The sequence below is a fragment of the Fundulus heteroclitus genome, chromosome 1 (genome assembly GCF_011125445.2).
Source record: "Fundulus heteroclitus isolate FHET01 chromosome 1, MU-UCD_Fhet_4.1, whole genome shotgun sequence".
Lineage (NCBI taxonomy): Eukaryota > Metazoa > Chordata > Actinopteri > Cyprinodontiformes > Fundulidae > Fundulus > Fundulus heteroclitus.
Window position 1 is genome coordinate 34,230,304 of NC_046361.1, and position 16,248 is coordinate 34,246,551.

The window sequence follows — 16,248 nt, forward strand, 5'->3', positions numbered from 1 at the left end:
AAAATTCACAGTTGGTTCCGGCTGCAGAAAGTTATCTAAAGTTTACAGCTAGAAGTGAAAAACAATCTTTGTATCCTCCTACATCTTACCAAAACAGGCTGCATTCACTGGATTTCCCAAGTCCAACCATTTCAAATTCCTACCCTTTGTATAACTATATAATAAAAAAAAAAAATTATCAAACAGAGATTTAAATTCTCTAAAGTCTTTAGTGCCAAAGACTGATAATACCAGCACCTAAGTCAGATCTAAGCAACAAGGTGCAGCCATTCGCTCGTAACTGACAGTAATTCAATAAACCATTATTACAGATTCACATAACTTTGTGCTTAACTGTATATGTCTCTGTAAGTATTAACTTACATTTGAGTTTTGAAAATCACCGACAGCAAATCCTGATAAAAAATCCTAACTTACAAGCCTCCTACCTTTGCAACGGTTTGAACTCAACAATTTTCAGAAGCCCACATTCAAACAAATCCTCCATTTCATCCGTTTACATATGTGACTTCAGAAAAAAGAAATAATGCTTTTAATTGTCTGTTGTTTCACAATTACAATATGAAGAATTCTTTATTATAATTTTTAACCTGTTTAAAAATGATAGGAAAGTATGAGCAGAAATTGTTTATTTTTCATAACCAGAACTAAGTGCTGAATCGTCTCATGCTTTCTTGTTACTGTCTACCTTGCTGCTGCCTCCAGAAGCACCAGCGGTCTTGCTCAAAGTGTTCTTGCTCTGTTCGTCCACAGCAGAACCACAACCCAAATAAGAAAAGCCAAATAAAGTCACCGATAGCATCAAGTAACTCTCAAAGGTTTAAAAAACCCTGACATCACAGCTCCGGCATCGCTGACAGAGTGTACCTGCAGACGAGGCGCGTGGCCTGGAGAGTAAGACTGAGGCCGGGTTGGTCTAACAGAGGAAGAAACACCGGATGCAGGGGAGGGGGGGCTCAGGTTATGCAAAGACCATTGAGAGGAGGAGGAGGTCGGGACCCGGGAGGAGGAAAATGAGGAGGATTTAGAAGAGGGGAGAAATGGAGGGACACCAGCTCGTCCGTTGGAGAAGTTAGACAGAAGTGCCCAGACTTCATCGTCCAGGTTTTGGGCATCATTCTGAGGAAGCAGGGCACCAGAAACAAAGTGGAGAGAGGTAATGATGAAGTGAGAAGGAGACAGGTGGAGGTTAGGCTTTAGTTCGTCCTCAAACGTGCAACACACTGAGAAAGTGAGCATGCCGTGTCATGGGAGCCGGTGATGTTTGGTTATCTTAAAAAAAGATAAATGTCTACACTAAGACCAAACTTCTTCTGCTACATCTCAAACACATGCAGTCACGCCTAAAATTAGCTCCTGTCTGTGCCAATTACAATGCACTACATACTTGTGGATGTATCTTTTAAAGATGTGTAAAAACCCTTAAAATGATTCCTCTTTCATCACAAAATCATACACTCAAAAAGAAAGTCTTTAAAACAAAATCCAACCTTTAATTTATGTATAATCATTAGGACGAGAGGGAAAGACAACCGTTTTACACCAAATTATCTTAGCCAACGGTGACCCTAAAACATATCCTCTAAAGTAAATGTGTTGAAAACATTTTTCAAAATCTATATTTCACTTTTTTAGGTTGATCTAAAACAAAGAGACCTTTTTTCAGACACTATAAAATGGGAAAGACAATAGAACACAGTCAGTGAATCAGGTCTGTGGTGATCTTGTTTTTGTTTTTGTGTCAGGTACACAGGGTTAGGGTTATATATATTTCCATGTTCCGCACCCTTCCTGTTTTATTTCTCATTGGGAGAGTTATGTGCTGATAAATAAGATAAATCAGACGGACAGGGTGGGGTGTTCTTTCTGCGTTTAAAGAATAAATGAAACTTGAGACCCGTGGTGGTTCCAGCATTCTTTACACAATATAAAAACATGGAGATGGATCTGTGATGCTGTGGGCCGTCTATCTTCCAGAAGCCTTAGAAAGCTTCTTATAGTGCATGACACTGTAGACTTTATGAGATACTAGACCATTTCAAAGGGATATCTGGAGATGTCTGCCAGAAAAGGCAAAATGGGTCATTACTGCCTCTTTCTGCAGTGGATTGATACAAAATGTATATCTACACCAACAGGGAAAGGATTCACCCAACACAAAAAAAAAGAAAACAAATCAACCTACAATGACCAGCAGAGTACCCAGATCTAAATCCTGCAGAATATACATGAAGGTGGCTGAAAACTAGTGGGCAGAACAGAGGAAATCCAAAAGATCTAGAGCAGAAGTCCCCAAACGGGGCGCTATAGTCTCATCTGGACCTGGCTGGATGGTGATTTCAATATGTTCAACCACACAAATAAAATTTGAGACAGGAGCCCGTGGGTTTTCTCTCTCTCCCCATCGGGAAGTCAGCCACAGGAATCGTAAAGTAAGGTAAAATAAAAAGAAACCTGTAGAAGCTGTGCATGGCCTTCTCCAAAGAGAGATGGACAGGAATGCTTTTATTCAGACTCCTGCAGAGTTGTGCCAAAAGTCAAATTATCAAAGAACCCAGGTAGACCTTTTCACCAGGATATTCAGGTGGCAGTCAGCTCAGTGGTCGTTAGACAGGATCACCACAGCATCTCTGTATTTGCTGCTTTTTTTTCCTTTTTTTTTTTTCCTTTTTTAAATCCAGAAATAAGAAATAAAACATTTAGTGTTTTTTGACTGAGAAGTAGAGAATTTATATTTTCAAGCCCATTTGAAAAGCTTTGTATCATACTGTCAATGCTAACGTTATTTAATTTGATGCATAAAAAGTAAAGACATACTTCACAATATACGGTTAGCAGAACGAGTCATCAACAGCGGTGCAAAGACATAGTGTGACATTTAAAAAAATGTGTTTCTAAAGGCGGAATTTCATCTCCCTCTAAATAAATGTCCTTAAATTAAAGGTTGGATTTTTCTAATATTTTCTAATGTCAGCTCATCCCACTGCAGTATATAATGGATTTATTTTAAGATTTATTTTTACACATCTCAACCAGGGGTGTCGGTAAATGTGCAGGGTGCTTTGCTCCGGTTAGATGTGTTAGGTGGTCTACACTACGACGCGGCTCATACCAAATACCTGGCTGTCTCTTTTGGATCTGTGCTTGGCTTTGCGATCGGCAGCCATTAGGGTCCAAACAGAAGCATCCTTCCTTAGCTGCTCCTCTGGCAAGTACGAGTCACTCTATTGATGTGGATAAAGGAAGCCCTTTGATCACTTTCTGTTTCACTGAGCTCGTGGCATCTGCTTGTGTTGTTACTGAGGGAAAGTTAAACTTTATGAAGCTCTTAAATGGACCATTAATGATCAATCCATTTACGCGGCTCATGTGATGCGATGCAGAAAGCTATCCCTTGTAGGATACGCGGGTTCACTGGCCTCATGCTCACTCACTGGGCACCTTTATCTACAAACCATGACCAGATCCGTCAGGCACAATAACCGTCATGCATCGGATGGGAAATGGAAGTTAATAACTGGGAGTTTCAACCTTTTCACGTGACACCGGGTTTCATGATTAAAAAAATCAGTTACAACCTCATTCATCGTCGTCACTATACCTGATCTGCTCGTTTGACACGAGGAAAGTAAGAATCTTTCTACAAAAATGGAGGGAAGGGAAAACAAAAACAAAAAAAATCGGAGACCAAAGTTATATAAATTAATATAAATATTTTGACAGCAAGCCCAATGCAGAAATAAGAGGCAAAGAAACAAATGTGCGAGTTTTGCAGAGACTTGAAGGAAGAAAAGCGAGCAACGTAAAAGGGCGGCAGGGAAAGGAGAGGTCTACAGGTTTCCGATGTGCTGCACAGTCCCGTGGATCGGCGCCGCTGCTACCTGCAACATAACTGCTGGGCCTTCTTTTTGGCTACTCACCTTGTCTCCTTGGTAAACATCTGGAAGCTGCCAGTAGTGAGGCTCCTGTCCCAGGTAGTTAAAGTTGCTGTAGGACAGCTGCGTGCCTTCAGTGGAAATCTCCACAGTAAAACCGGTAGAAACACGACTGGTTCGCTGGCGGTTCACCAGAGCGAATCCCTGGAAGTTTCTCGGCGTGAAGACAGAGGAGACCTGCGAACAGATCACATTGTTTAAGACGTCTAGCTTGTTCGGATGGAACTTTAAAAAAAAAAAAAAAAAAAAAAAAAAAAACTTTTTACAGTTTAACCAGTGTTTTTCCAACTATACTGTCATGAACTTAGCGTCAGTCTGAGATGGAGCTCATAACGGGCCGGGGAAGATCGGCAGATTTTTAGCCGTGTTGTGTCCGACCGGCGTGTAAATGTACAAGTTAAAGCACTTACCAGATCCCTGTAGTACGTAGAGCTGGTGCACTGCTGAGTGACGCCCATGCAGAAACAGGACAAGCAGCCATCTTTGTTTGCTTCGCTCAGATGGAAGGTTCCGGGCTTACAGGTGGAGCAAGACGGACCCGCAACGTTCATCTGAGAACAATTACAATCATTCAAACTACACGAGGACACTCAGGAGAAGGCGTGTCCGAAAACAATACTCTTTATGTTCCGATCACCTTGCACTGGCACACACGATCGTAGCAGCCCTCGGTACCTGTCCGGTCGCAGCTGTTACAGTGGCCTGTGACAAGGCGGCAAACAACGTGGTTCCATTATCACGCATCAAATATGCATCCCCTCTGTTACAGTCATAATACTCTACAGACGTAGTCACACCCTTTAAACTTTTTAACATTTAGTCATATTAAAACCATTGATTTTAAAGTGTTTTATCTGGATCTTATGGGGCACAGCAACACAAAGTAGGAAAGATTAAAGAAGAAAAGTTTTTACTTTTTGTTTTTACAACAAACAAACAAAATAAATCTGAAAAGTGTGCTGGGAATTTGTATTTTGCCTAACAAGTCAATATGCAGTAGAAACACTCTCTGCTAGGAGTAAGTTTTGGATTAAGGTCTGGACTTTGACTAGGACATTTTAATACATGAATATTCTTTGATGTAAACTATCCTAATTAGGTTCTAGCTGTAAATTTAACGCCCTTGTTCTGCTGAAAGATGAACCTTAGTCCCAAGTCATTTGCAGCTTTTAACCTGTTTTTCTGTTTTTACTTGTATAAAAAATGGGTCAACATCCCATCAACTCTGAACCCTGTCCCTCTTACAGGAAAGTATGGTATGTTCCTTGGTCTTCTTGATGCTGTTTTTTTCTATAATGTTCTCTAACAAATCTCCAGGGCCTTAAATTACACAAACCTGGATACTTTTTATGACTATGCAGAATGAAAGTGGAACATCAAGAATAAGCAAAGTGGTTTACCATTGACTTCATTGCCAAGTGTACATGCCTCCCCTCGCAGCGGGTTGCCATTGTACCCTGGAGAACATCTAAAATAAAAAAATAAAATAAAAAAACAGGTCAACTAAAATGTTTCCAATATAATGGATCCAGGTTTTAAGTTAAACATCAATAATAAGAGAAGCCCAAAATCTGGAAAACGTCAGGGTCCTTTAAACCGAACAAAGGACCTGGAGTGCAGAGTTTGTTGGGGGGTGAACCCCTTCAAACTACTGGTAATTTATCCAGTAGGAATGTACATATCTACCATTAACACTGATGTTACTGTCTATTCACCTAATCCCAAATCATCAATACCAAGCTGCTTTGTTGTATTCTAACACGCCTTCACGAAAGAAAAACAAAAAACTAAGGATGATTTAACACTGCTAGCAGCCCTTGAGATGGATGAAGCATGGGCGCAACTAAAACACTCAACATGTCTCATACGTATGTTGATTCCATCTCCCATGTGAATGCACATCTGAAGCAGACAAAACCTTGTTTCACATGATCACAAATAAGATTCATAGAAAGTTAGAAAAGTACCACCATGTTCACAAAGCTACAGGCTTTATGGGTAAAGGATGGGACACCAGAAAACACAGCGGACGTAAGCATAGTCATACCACGTTGAGGATACGATGAAAGATGAAGTCAGGTAAAGTAGGAAGGTAATGTGGGAAGAACCCAAGCAAGCATTGGCCCAACCAAAGCAAAGCGACCTGCAAACCCAAATCTGCTACCGTAAGGACTGCAGTCTTGCTTACCTCACCTGTTCTCTGGCAGGTCCCCAGGTCAACGGCCAACAAAGAGAGCTTCCATGTCATAAATGTGCTTTGGGAAGCCCTTAAAAAAAAACTAGCTCCTGAGGCGAACACGCCTCTAAAGTGCATCTAATTCAGCACTTCATGGTGTTTTATGCATTTACAAACAGATATATATATATATATATATATATATATATATATATATATATATCATTCAGAACAACAGAAGGCATTTAAAGTGATATGCCAGTGTAAACACAATGAATATATCATAACTACAGCCTGTCAATAAGCAAATAAAACGATAAAAATAAAACAATGAAAATCTCCAAGCGTTTCAATGACAACTCGTGATGCAAGCAGAAATGCTAGTTGTTGAAACTAAAGTTTTTGAAGATTACATCATTTGGCCAAAGTGAAATCAAACATTGTTCTTCTGATGCTAAAAGTGGGCCTCAATAAAGTGTTATGATGGCTTGTCTACGTGTTTGCAATGATTTAACAGTGCATACAGTATTATGGGGGATTAGTTTATGTTTAGTAATATTGGCAATATTGGCATTTTAAAACAACTAACTAGAAATCAGCTGTTTTTCTGCTTGATCTGCCCTGATCAGTGACCAGCCCAGTTCGTACCTAATCTCTAACAGAGTTATCAACACTTCTCGCAGCTGGGGGCCGTTACTGAGTGATAAACACTCAAAGTTAGCTACTTTTAGCCGCTAAAAGTAGTTTTAGCATGTGGCTAAAATAAGATGCTAAAGGCTGCTTAAAATGTCAGCATTTTGAAGCAGTGTTGCTTCAAAATAAAAATTTGACCCTAAGTCAACAGTGTAACACTATAAAATTGTTATGCTAGAATTTACAACTGATTACAACTGCTTTGCTGAAAGCTCCACATCCATGTCTACAAGGATGGGGAGGTTTTAGTGGATCAGTTGTAATAGTTGCATAGTTTAGATTATTGGTAGCCAAACAGTTCTGTATGAAAAGCCAGAATCAAATCAAATCCAGCAGCACAACAAAATGCCCACACATTTCTAATAACTCAAATGCCTTATCACATAAACCTAAACAGTTTTTTTTTAACCATTTCCATATAAAATTTCTTATCTCTTAACCGATTGCTTGAAAATCAAGAGTTTTAGCCACATGTCATCAGGAACACATATGGCTATTTTCGACTTCAAGCCAAGCCGTGCCCCCTTATACCTGTCAGTCAATCTAAACACACAGGCATAAAAGAATATTGTGATGGATTACAAACCAGCCTTAACGTGATCTTATAGAGGCCTAGTCACATATTATGACCATAAAAACAACACAAAAAAACACATATCTTCAGATAAAAGATTACATGGCAAGCATTCATCCTGATAGAGTTTTCTAAGTCCTTAAGGTGACAACTGATGCAGCTACCATGAGAGCCAGTAGAGCATCCTGACTCGCTCAGCTCCTTTGCTTCTCCTTGTTCACATATTGCACGCATGTGCAATATTGTACTTCCGGTCACGTGGTCTTGCTATGGTAAATATACTCAAAATCCCTCTGTTCACTAAGAAATAGAGCAAAAACCAAGAGTAAACCTCTGTATTAAGCCAACGGGGCAAGTTGATCTAATTGTAAAACCTTTCTGTATGTAACCACAGTGAGTAACTGGCGTAGAAATTTGTAAAGTCATAGTACATGACTAGGCCCCTTTAATTGTGTCTCAGTCCATTTTTTTCTCCTTCTTTTTCCTCGAAATGATGTAGGAGGCCGACAGCGTTACGGCATAAGTATGTGCTGTACTAATAAGCCAAAAATGATCAATAATACTTTCTAGTTTAAGTGTGCTCCCCCTAGTGGATCGGTTACAGTAACTGCAATAAAGATTGCTGAACGCCAGGCGTGTGTAAAGCGACCTCGCTGTATAAGGAAGTCGAATGAAAGCGGAAGTTGACTTTTTTTTTTTGAAAAATAAAATACCCAACACACTGCAGTTAAAATGAGAACGTTGACAGATCAAGGTGAGCTGCACAGAACAGGCAGGAGAGCCGCATGGGGCCCGCGAGCCTCACGTTCGCTGCACCTGGTCTAGATCATCAAACTGTTTAGTCAGAGACAAATTGTTGTGCAATAAATATTACTGGCTTAATATGACAGAAGTGAATGACAGATAATGAAGGGAGGATGAAATAAAGCAATGATGCTGAACCTGAGGTAGTCCACTCAAAAAATCAGTAAAAAAAATAGCAGTAAAAATGTCTTCATAACATATTTCTGTGCAACAGTTCTGGCAATTTGTTGTTCTTAGATAGCACACTTTGAAAGCTGGTATACTAACTAGATATAACAATAGGCGTGTGTCCGTCTATAAAGACAGTAAAAATAAAACCCCTTCATTAAAACCTATTCAAGCAGAGAGGACATACATATACATCCAAAGTCAAGGGTTACAGCTTAGAAAAAAAAATAGCCCAACACAACACACTGCTGCTTAGTCATCTGGGATGATTTTGATAGGAATGGCAACTTTTCCCAACACAATATGAAGAGAGCCCTTTTGATTCTTCCTGTATGTTGAAGACCTGTGATCTCCATTTAAGAGCTTTAGCAGATCGGCAACACTAGATTTTGAGTTAGCTTTCTTCTTTTTCTTGGTTGCTTTGTGGGTGATGGCAGGCCTGATTTTATTATTTACTGCTGGGTGTGACTTTTTCAGTGAAGCAGCTTTGCTGTTAGAGTTGCTTCTCCTTTTTGTTGTGGATTTGGGCTTCCTGGCTGTAGTAGGCTTTGTCCGGTTTGTGCTTGCGGATGCTTTTTTAGCAGCCTCTTTAGTCCTTTTGACATTCTGCTTAAAGTTTCCCCCGCGCGGCTCTGGCAGTTTCTTTGAATTGCCTTTGGGCTTCTTTTGAGCAGGTGCATCTGATCTTACAGCCTTGTCACGTCCACTGTTTTTGATAAGCGGCAAAGAATCCTTTTTCTTGGCCTGGGCAGACTGTTTTCGCAGCTGAGGGGTCGTCGCAGGCTTTGATTTGTGAGCTGGGGGCTCGAGTTGAAATTTAGTGACGGCTGCCTCTTGTTTGGCTTTCCTGGACTTTGTTTGCCTTGGCTGTGAAATATGTTTAGCGGTCACAGATGACCCGCTGCCCTTTGGCCTTTTGGTTCGAGGCTTCACTGGAGTTTCCAATGTAGACTTTGGAACAGCTTTGCTCTTGCCAAGGGTGGTCTTTGAGTTGTTTTTCTGCTTGGATCGGACAAGACTTTTGGCTGATTTTGTTACAGCTAGGAACTTTGTAGCAGTGGTCGCTTCTGATTTCAGTTTTCTCTCTCTCTGAGGGACTGACAGATGGTTTTGTTTGGCTGAAACAACACTCGGGGTAGGTATGCTTTGGGGCACGGTGGCTCTCACGGCGAGTGGCGATTCAGTAGGTCCAGCTCTGATCACAGACTGAGGAGTTGAATGCAACGGGACCGCAATGACCGTGCTGAGTGGAGGGAGAAACCTCTTGTCTTGGGGCCAACGGGAGACGTGTCTCACGCGTTTCACCTTGTTCATCTCTTGAGCGAGGGCAGTGAAGCCGTCGATTAGAATCTCCAGCCGTCCCTCCAGTCTTTTAAGTCGGGTATCCATGTCTGTGTAGCTTCTCTCCAGCTCAGTTATCTTCTTATCCTTATCATGGAGGGAATGGACAGCGATGAGCTCCGCCAGCTGGGTGCCGAGATGGCTCTGCTGGCCCTCCATGCTACGAATGCTTTCCTTCATGTCCAGTGTGTTGCCTTCTAGCATGCTCAAGCGTTTGTTGAAGGCGTTTAGGTGAATCCGGAGCAGATGTTGAAAGCTGGAGTGTCTGATTTCGGGGCTGGGAGTGAAACGCGGTGGCAGCCTGGGAGCTAGTCTGCTGAAGGTGACTGGGACTTTGTCAACATTAATGGCTTCAGCGTGTTTTGTACTACCACGGAGAGGTGCAGTGAACAATAATGTCCGAGTTGGGAAGACAGTAGTGCCTTTTGCAGAATCCTCACTGTTATCATGTTCATCATCACTCCCACTGCTGTAGGGCTCTATCTCCTTATCCAAGCTGAAGTTGAAGACTGACTCTGCTCCACATCTCACAGGTAGGAGGCTACCGATGCGCTCTTCCATGAAGGGATCCCCACAACTGTCAGCAGCCGGCTTGTCTTCTCTTAATATCAAAACAGCAAAATCAGGCGTTTTGCAGGCACAGACGTCAAATCAAAAGGTAAATGACTTATTCCCAAAGTCACCTGTTCATCTTTGACCTTGCTATGGCAAAGATTCATCAGCCAGACAGGGGTCCTCATAAATGCCACATTTACATTTATGATCCACATGACACAGGAAGTGGGACCTGTGTGCGGACAGAACTCACACCTCAACAATGTTCTACAAGCAAAAAGCTCAAAGCTGAAGCGGAAAGAATCCTCTGACAAAAGCTATTGAAGGTAAAGGACAGAATAAAGCAAAAGTAAGATTTTTAGCAAGAGATGCATCGACAAATTGGTTTCTTGACCCGAATTGAGTCATTTTAGCTTAAAAGGCCAGTTACAAACTTAATACTACAATCTTGTTTTTTTGTTTTTTTATCAGTGACCAAAAATACCTAAGCACTACCAGGTTGCCTCTAAGTTAGCTCTTTTCGTGAGATGTTGAAAATGAAATCAGGGGAAGCACAAAAGGAGTAAAAAGCTATTTAAAGCAATATTGTATTTCCCTAAAGAGGACGGTGTGTCACCTGCTTATTTAAGGTCTTTCAAAAAAGGCCAGACTATGGCAAGTGGGGGTCATGTCATTGATTTGCAATTTACTACTTTTGCAGTTTTAATAGTGTTCAAATCTTTTCTCTGTTTCTTTTGGTATAAACTCGACCCGCGTGCCAAAGAAGGTGAATTTTGACCCATTTTTGGTGACATTTTATGGAACCATAGAAGAGGAGACTTGATCTAGAGCTGACTTTAGCAGATAAGAGGACTAAGCAAGCTTTCAACCTCTTACTGTCATAAAACATTTGGAAGCGTCTGCAGCCTTTTGGGAATCTCTTAGTTAAGGTGAAGGTTTAGGTGGTTTTGAGAGCACACATGGAGACTGATATTTACCTTGGACATGCTAACTGTGCTAATCACTACTACAACATTGTGAAGACAATTCACTACTCTCTTGCTCACACACATTAACTTGTTTCATTTTCCTCAGCATTTTATATCCTATTAATCCAGTTAAATCTTTAGAAATTGGAAACGGACCATTTTTTTTTAGTTTGACCGGCCTTGACCATAGACCAGCTGGTTGGAAGTATAAAAATATCTTTCAATTCAGGTGAGTAAACGCACCGTACTAAATGCTTACAGGTCACGCTAACACCAACACTCTTCAGTGTGGAAGTTTCTATAGCAGGACAAAGGACTCAAAGCTTGCCATTTTTGATAACAGGAAGCACAAACACCAATCTACAAATAAATTCAGAGGAAGAGTGCAATGTTTAATGGGCTATTTAAAAGGAAACTGTGTTTTCTACAGAGTCTGCTGTTCACTCAGAAAGCTAAAGCAGCGAGCTGGACTTCAGCTGCTCACATCGCCTCATGTCCGTTTGTGCTTTTGGTCGTTTAGTACCTGAATGTTTTGGATACATAAAAAGAACCATTTGGCACAGAACGTCTTGAAGACATTCCTCAGATCAGAACGATTTAACATGGAGCCAGCTTCAGTAGATAACATAAAGTTGCTCTGTTTTCATATTTTGACTTTTTGTCCTCTGTATGTCATAGAACATTGTCAATTTGGAAACACAGACAGTGTTTGGGAATTTTCCGGAGCTAATGCTGACTGCACTAATCATGCTAGTTTTAAATAAAAGATGGCGTGGGCCATTTAAAATGTTGACCTTATTAAGATTTTGTCTTTGATATAAAATAATAAAAATAGTAAAACCCAAGAAGGTTACAAAAATGTTTTATATCTTACTAGTAGTTAAGATAAATATGAATTGGGTAGAATTGGTAACAGCAGATTGGTGTATGGGTAAAAATCCTTGATTGGTGCACCTGTATTTATTACTAAATGATGGACAAACATATTTATAACAAAGTTTAAATTTCATTCATTCCACTGCTAATATCACCTAAGGTTAAAAATAAGACACACAGGCACTTTATCCTATCCAATGAAAAATAAGCTTACAAAACCTTATGAATGCATCCAAACACAACAAGAAGAAACACAGTGAATGTGGAAAGTTAAAAAACTTTTTTAGTATAATAAACACTGGGTTGCACAAGTCAGCATCCCCCCCATCCATTGACACCATTCAGCCTCAACTGCCATGAAAAACAACAGAGATATGGACACTTTTTCTGCATGTGAATGAAGCCGGTGGGTGCATATGTCAGACCTAGTTCACCTTGCTGCCGACTAGCCATCAAACCCCAGAACAGAATCAAGGAGACTGAGAGGAAAACAAACCGGGAAGAAAAGGTGAAAAGAAAAAGAAAGTGCAACGTACCTTTCGCAGCGCCGGCCTGTGAATCCAGGAGGACAGCTGTCACAGACTGGCTCGCCATCAGGGCCCAGGTAGCAGGTTGAGGAGAATCTGTGCGAAAAAGAGAATCAAATATTAATAGAGGATCCTTTTGCAGCGTGCAAAGGCTACACTGTTCAAAACCTAATCTTTTTCTGAGATAGGGTCCTGGAAAGTAGTTATATTCTCGTTTTTCCACATTATTTCATGTTAGAATCAGAATCAAGTTTAATCGCCAAGTAGGTTTGCACTTACAAGGAATACAACCATAAACTTTAATTCAATAATTCAATTGTTGACAGACCAACAAAATCCCAATTGTGAATGGAAATGAAAGGAATCCACATTTCCAACTTAAAAAAAACACAAATTTGGAAATAATTTGTATTTATGCGTAGTCCCCTTTACTCCAATATTTAAATAAAACACTGTAAAACCAATTGCCACTTAATTAATAAAAGAACAGCTGTTAAGGAAACATTTGTGAATAAACACCATGATTAAGACCAAGGAACTCACCCGACAGGTCAGAGATAAGTTTTTGAGAATTTAAAAGCAGACTTGATATATGAGACAATATCCCAAGCTTTAAACATCTCATGGAACTGAAGAGACTAGCAATGAGGAACACGTACAAAGACATGGCCTGACACCTAAACTGAAAGGCTGGGATAGGATAGCATGTATCAGGGAAGCAGCGAAGAGCCCCATTTTAACTCTGGAGGAGCTGCAGAGCTCCACAACTCAGGTTAGATGAATCGCTGGACAGATGAACTATAAATTGTGCACTTAGCAAACCTGGACTTTGTTGAACAGTTGTAAGGAGATGGCCAAAAGTAGTCCTATTTCCAGTTTGCCACAAGCCCTATATGCAACACAGCCAACACGCAGAAGGCGAGCTCTGGTCAGATGAAACCACTTATGAACTTTTGGCCTTTATAACGAACAACACTGGTGGCAGAAAACCAATGCTGGACTTTACTCTGAACACACCACGCTCGCTGTGAAATACAGTGATGGCTGTGACATTATGCGGGGATACTTTTCTCCAACGGGCGAAAAATAGAAGATGGTCAAAGTTGATGGGGAGACGGTCGGAGCTTAATACAGTGCAATCCCAGAAGAGCATCTGTTTGAAGCTGCCAAAGATTTGAGATGGTGGTTCACCTCTTAGCAGTACATCGGTCCTAAACATACACACTGAAAAAACAGAACTAAAAATAAGTAACATTTTCTTGAAATTAGTGCATTTGTCCCTGATTTGAGCAGGTAAATAAGATTATCTGCCAATGGAAAGAGTATTTTTTACCCCTAAAATAAGATAATTAGATATAATGCACTTGAAATAAGTTGATGGAGATGAGTTGTTCCTATTTTAAGTGCAACAATCTTATTCCATTGGCAAATTATCTTATTTACCTGCTCAAATAAAGTACAAATACACTCATTTCAAGAAAAAAATCACGGTTACACTTTATTTGAAGGGGTGTACATAAGACTGACATTACACTGCCATAAACATGACATAACACCTGTTATAAACATAAATGAATCTTTATGAATAAAGGGCTTGATTTGGGATTAGGTTAAATTAAGAGCTTGACTTGGGGTTTTGTTAAGTTAAGGGCTTGTCATAACAACAACATTTTAAACAATATCAACTTTGCTTTAATAGTGTCATAATTTACCGAATTACAATTAATGACAACAGTCCTAAACATTCATAAAGAGTCATTTATGTTCATAACAGGTGTTATGTTATGTTTATGACAGTGTAATGTCAGTCTTATGTACACCCCTTCAAATAAAGTATTACCAAAATTACTTATTTTTGTTCTGTTTTTGCAGTGCAGTCAGAGCCACAATTGGAAAGTTTAGATGATATAATCTGTTTGTGCCCCACTGAAAGCCCAGGCCAAAACCCATTGACAACATGTGGCAGCATTGTGAAACTGTTGGCCACATATGCCTTCTGTTGAATCTGACTGAGATTGAACTACTGTACAAAAAAACATGGGCAGAAATGTTTTTTTTTTTTTTTTTTTAGATGTGCGAAGCTGGAAGATAGACATACCAATAAAGACCTGCAGCTGTAATTGCAGCAAAGGGTTGTTTAACAAACCACCGATTAGACAGAGCTAGACACAAATCGATGGCAAAAATTCAAAACAGTGTATTATTTTCCTTCCATTTTGCAATAACTGGCTCTTTTGTGTCAGTTTTCACATAACATCTTAATATAATACAATGAAGTTTGCAGTTGTAATTCGACAACACTTCTGCAAGGTAATTAAAAAAAGCTAAACTGAGCCAATACATAAACTCACTGAGTGCTGGAAGAGATTCCAGGGCATGGACAGGGCTGACAGGCCTCCAAGCCACCCCTCACAGGGTCTCCGTAGAATCCAGACACGCACCTCTCACATCTATCTCCTGCAGTGTTATGAAGACATTGCTGTAGGGAACACACACACACACACACACACACAAACGAACAGGAGGTGAGTTGGAACAATTAACAGGGCAGACTTCATGTTTTCACGTGTTGGGATGAGCCAAGAAATCATTAGCACATTCCGCTGGAGGGATCAAAGCAACCTTGGCACCGATTGCGAGTTTATGGGGGTGGGGGGTGGGGGGGTCGCAGAACCTACCAGACACTTGCCAGTCTCTGGGTCACAGCTGCTGGCGTGGCCATTGCAGTCGCACCGCTCGCACGTGCCAAGGTAGAGACCAGAGGTGGTCCGCGTGTAACCCACATCACACTCCTGCAACGAAAAGCGCGGAAAAACACCTCGGGTGAGACATGAAATACGCTGCTTTTTTTTCTTCCACTGGAGCCAGGAGAAACTGTAATTATCATCAAAAACTAATGTAAAACAGAGGTTTCTTTCTAACAAGAAAGGGCACATACGCGACTGTTCCTCTCTTTCTTTTTTTAAACTGGAGTAGGATAGTTGGATAATTTTATCACAACGGACAATCAGAGAGAATGATATTGATCAGTTACGTTACAGATAGCTGCTGAAACGTCTAAGATGTTTCCAACACGTTTTACCATACGTGTTTAAAATGTCAGAATTAACATGGGAACTGCTTTTTTGTATTGGAACATTGCTGACTAAACTTATTCTCAATATAAGCTGCTAAAAAACGTTATATTTAAACTAAATGTAATTATTTCTTCTTTGCTGTGGTGCATGCATACACACACACACACACACACACACACACACACACACACACACACACAAAAAAAAACACAACAGTCATACCGGCAGGCGAGTGCTGCACCTTTGATCACAAACTCAGGAACAAAAATTATGGCGGTGCCATAAATTAAACAGTCCTGATTAATTTAAAGAAAATGCTTCTTCATATAAAAAAAAAAAAAACTGGCTCAAAAATTAAATATTAGGGCTGATCTCGATGCTAAAATTGCTGTTATGGTCAATAGCCAACATACATACCTTGCAATATATAGAGTATAAGTCCCTATCCTCTCGACAACGTGAAAATAACGACTAACCCACTGACATCACTTCTCTGCTTCAGCTAACTATCACACAGCTCTTGCTGCATCTTTATCACTGTCACATGCCCAAAT

General features: G+C 40.3%; 1 protein-coding gene across 19 annotated transcripts in view; it reads right to left on the reverse strand.

The window, feature by feature from the left end:
- Nucleotides 1-16,248, reverse strand: part of hspg2 (heparan sulfate proteoglycan 2) — a 165,131-nt gene that overhangs the window by 67,651 nt on the left and 81,232 nt on the right. For 12 of the 19 annotated variants that reach the window (XM_021323026.2, XM_021323024.2, XM_036141530.1 and 9 more), the window contains 11 exons: nucleotides 15,296-15,409; nucleotides 14,969-15,096; nucleotides 12,627-12,713; nucleotides 5,336-5,403; nucleotides 4,573-4,637; nucleotides 4,346-4,486; nucleotides 3,921-4,112; nucleotides 3,602-3,640; nucleotides 3,120-3,224; nucleotides 868-1,119; nucleotides 689-739 (listed from right to left, as the gene is read on the reverse strand). In XM_021323026.2, coding sequence (XP_021178701.2) covers nucleotides 689-739; nucleotides 868-1,119; nucleotides 3,120-3,224; nucleotides 3,602-3,640; nucleotides 3,921-4,112; nucleotides 4,346-4,486; nucleotides 4,573-4,637; nucleotides 5,336-5,403; nucleotides 12,627-12,713; nucleotides 14,969-15,096; nucleotides 15,296-15,409 — 1,242 coding nt within the window. The remainder of the gene's footprint in view (nucleotides 1-688; nucleotides 740-867; nucleotides 1,120-3,119; nucleotides 3,225-3,601; nucleotides 3,641-3,920; nucleotides 4,113-4,345; nucleotides 4,487-4,572; nucleotides 4,638-5,335; nucleotides 5,404-12,626; nucleotides 12,714-14,968; nucleotides 15,097-15,295; nucleotides 15,410-16,248) is intronic. The other 7 variants (XM_036141581.1, XM_036141555.1, XM_036141575.1 and 4 more) reach the window with 5 other exon arrangements.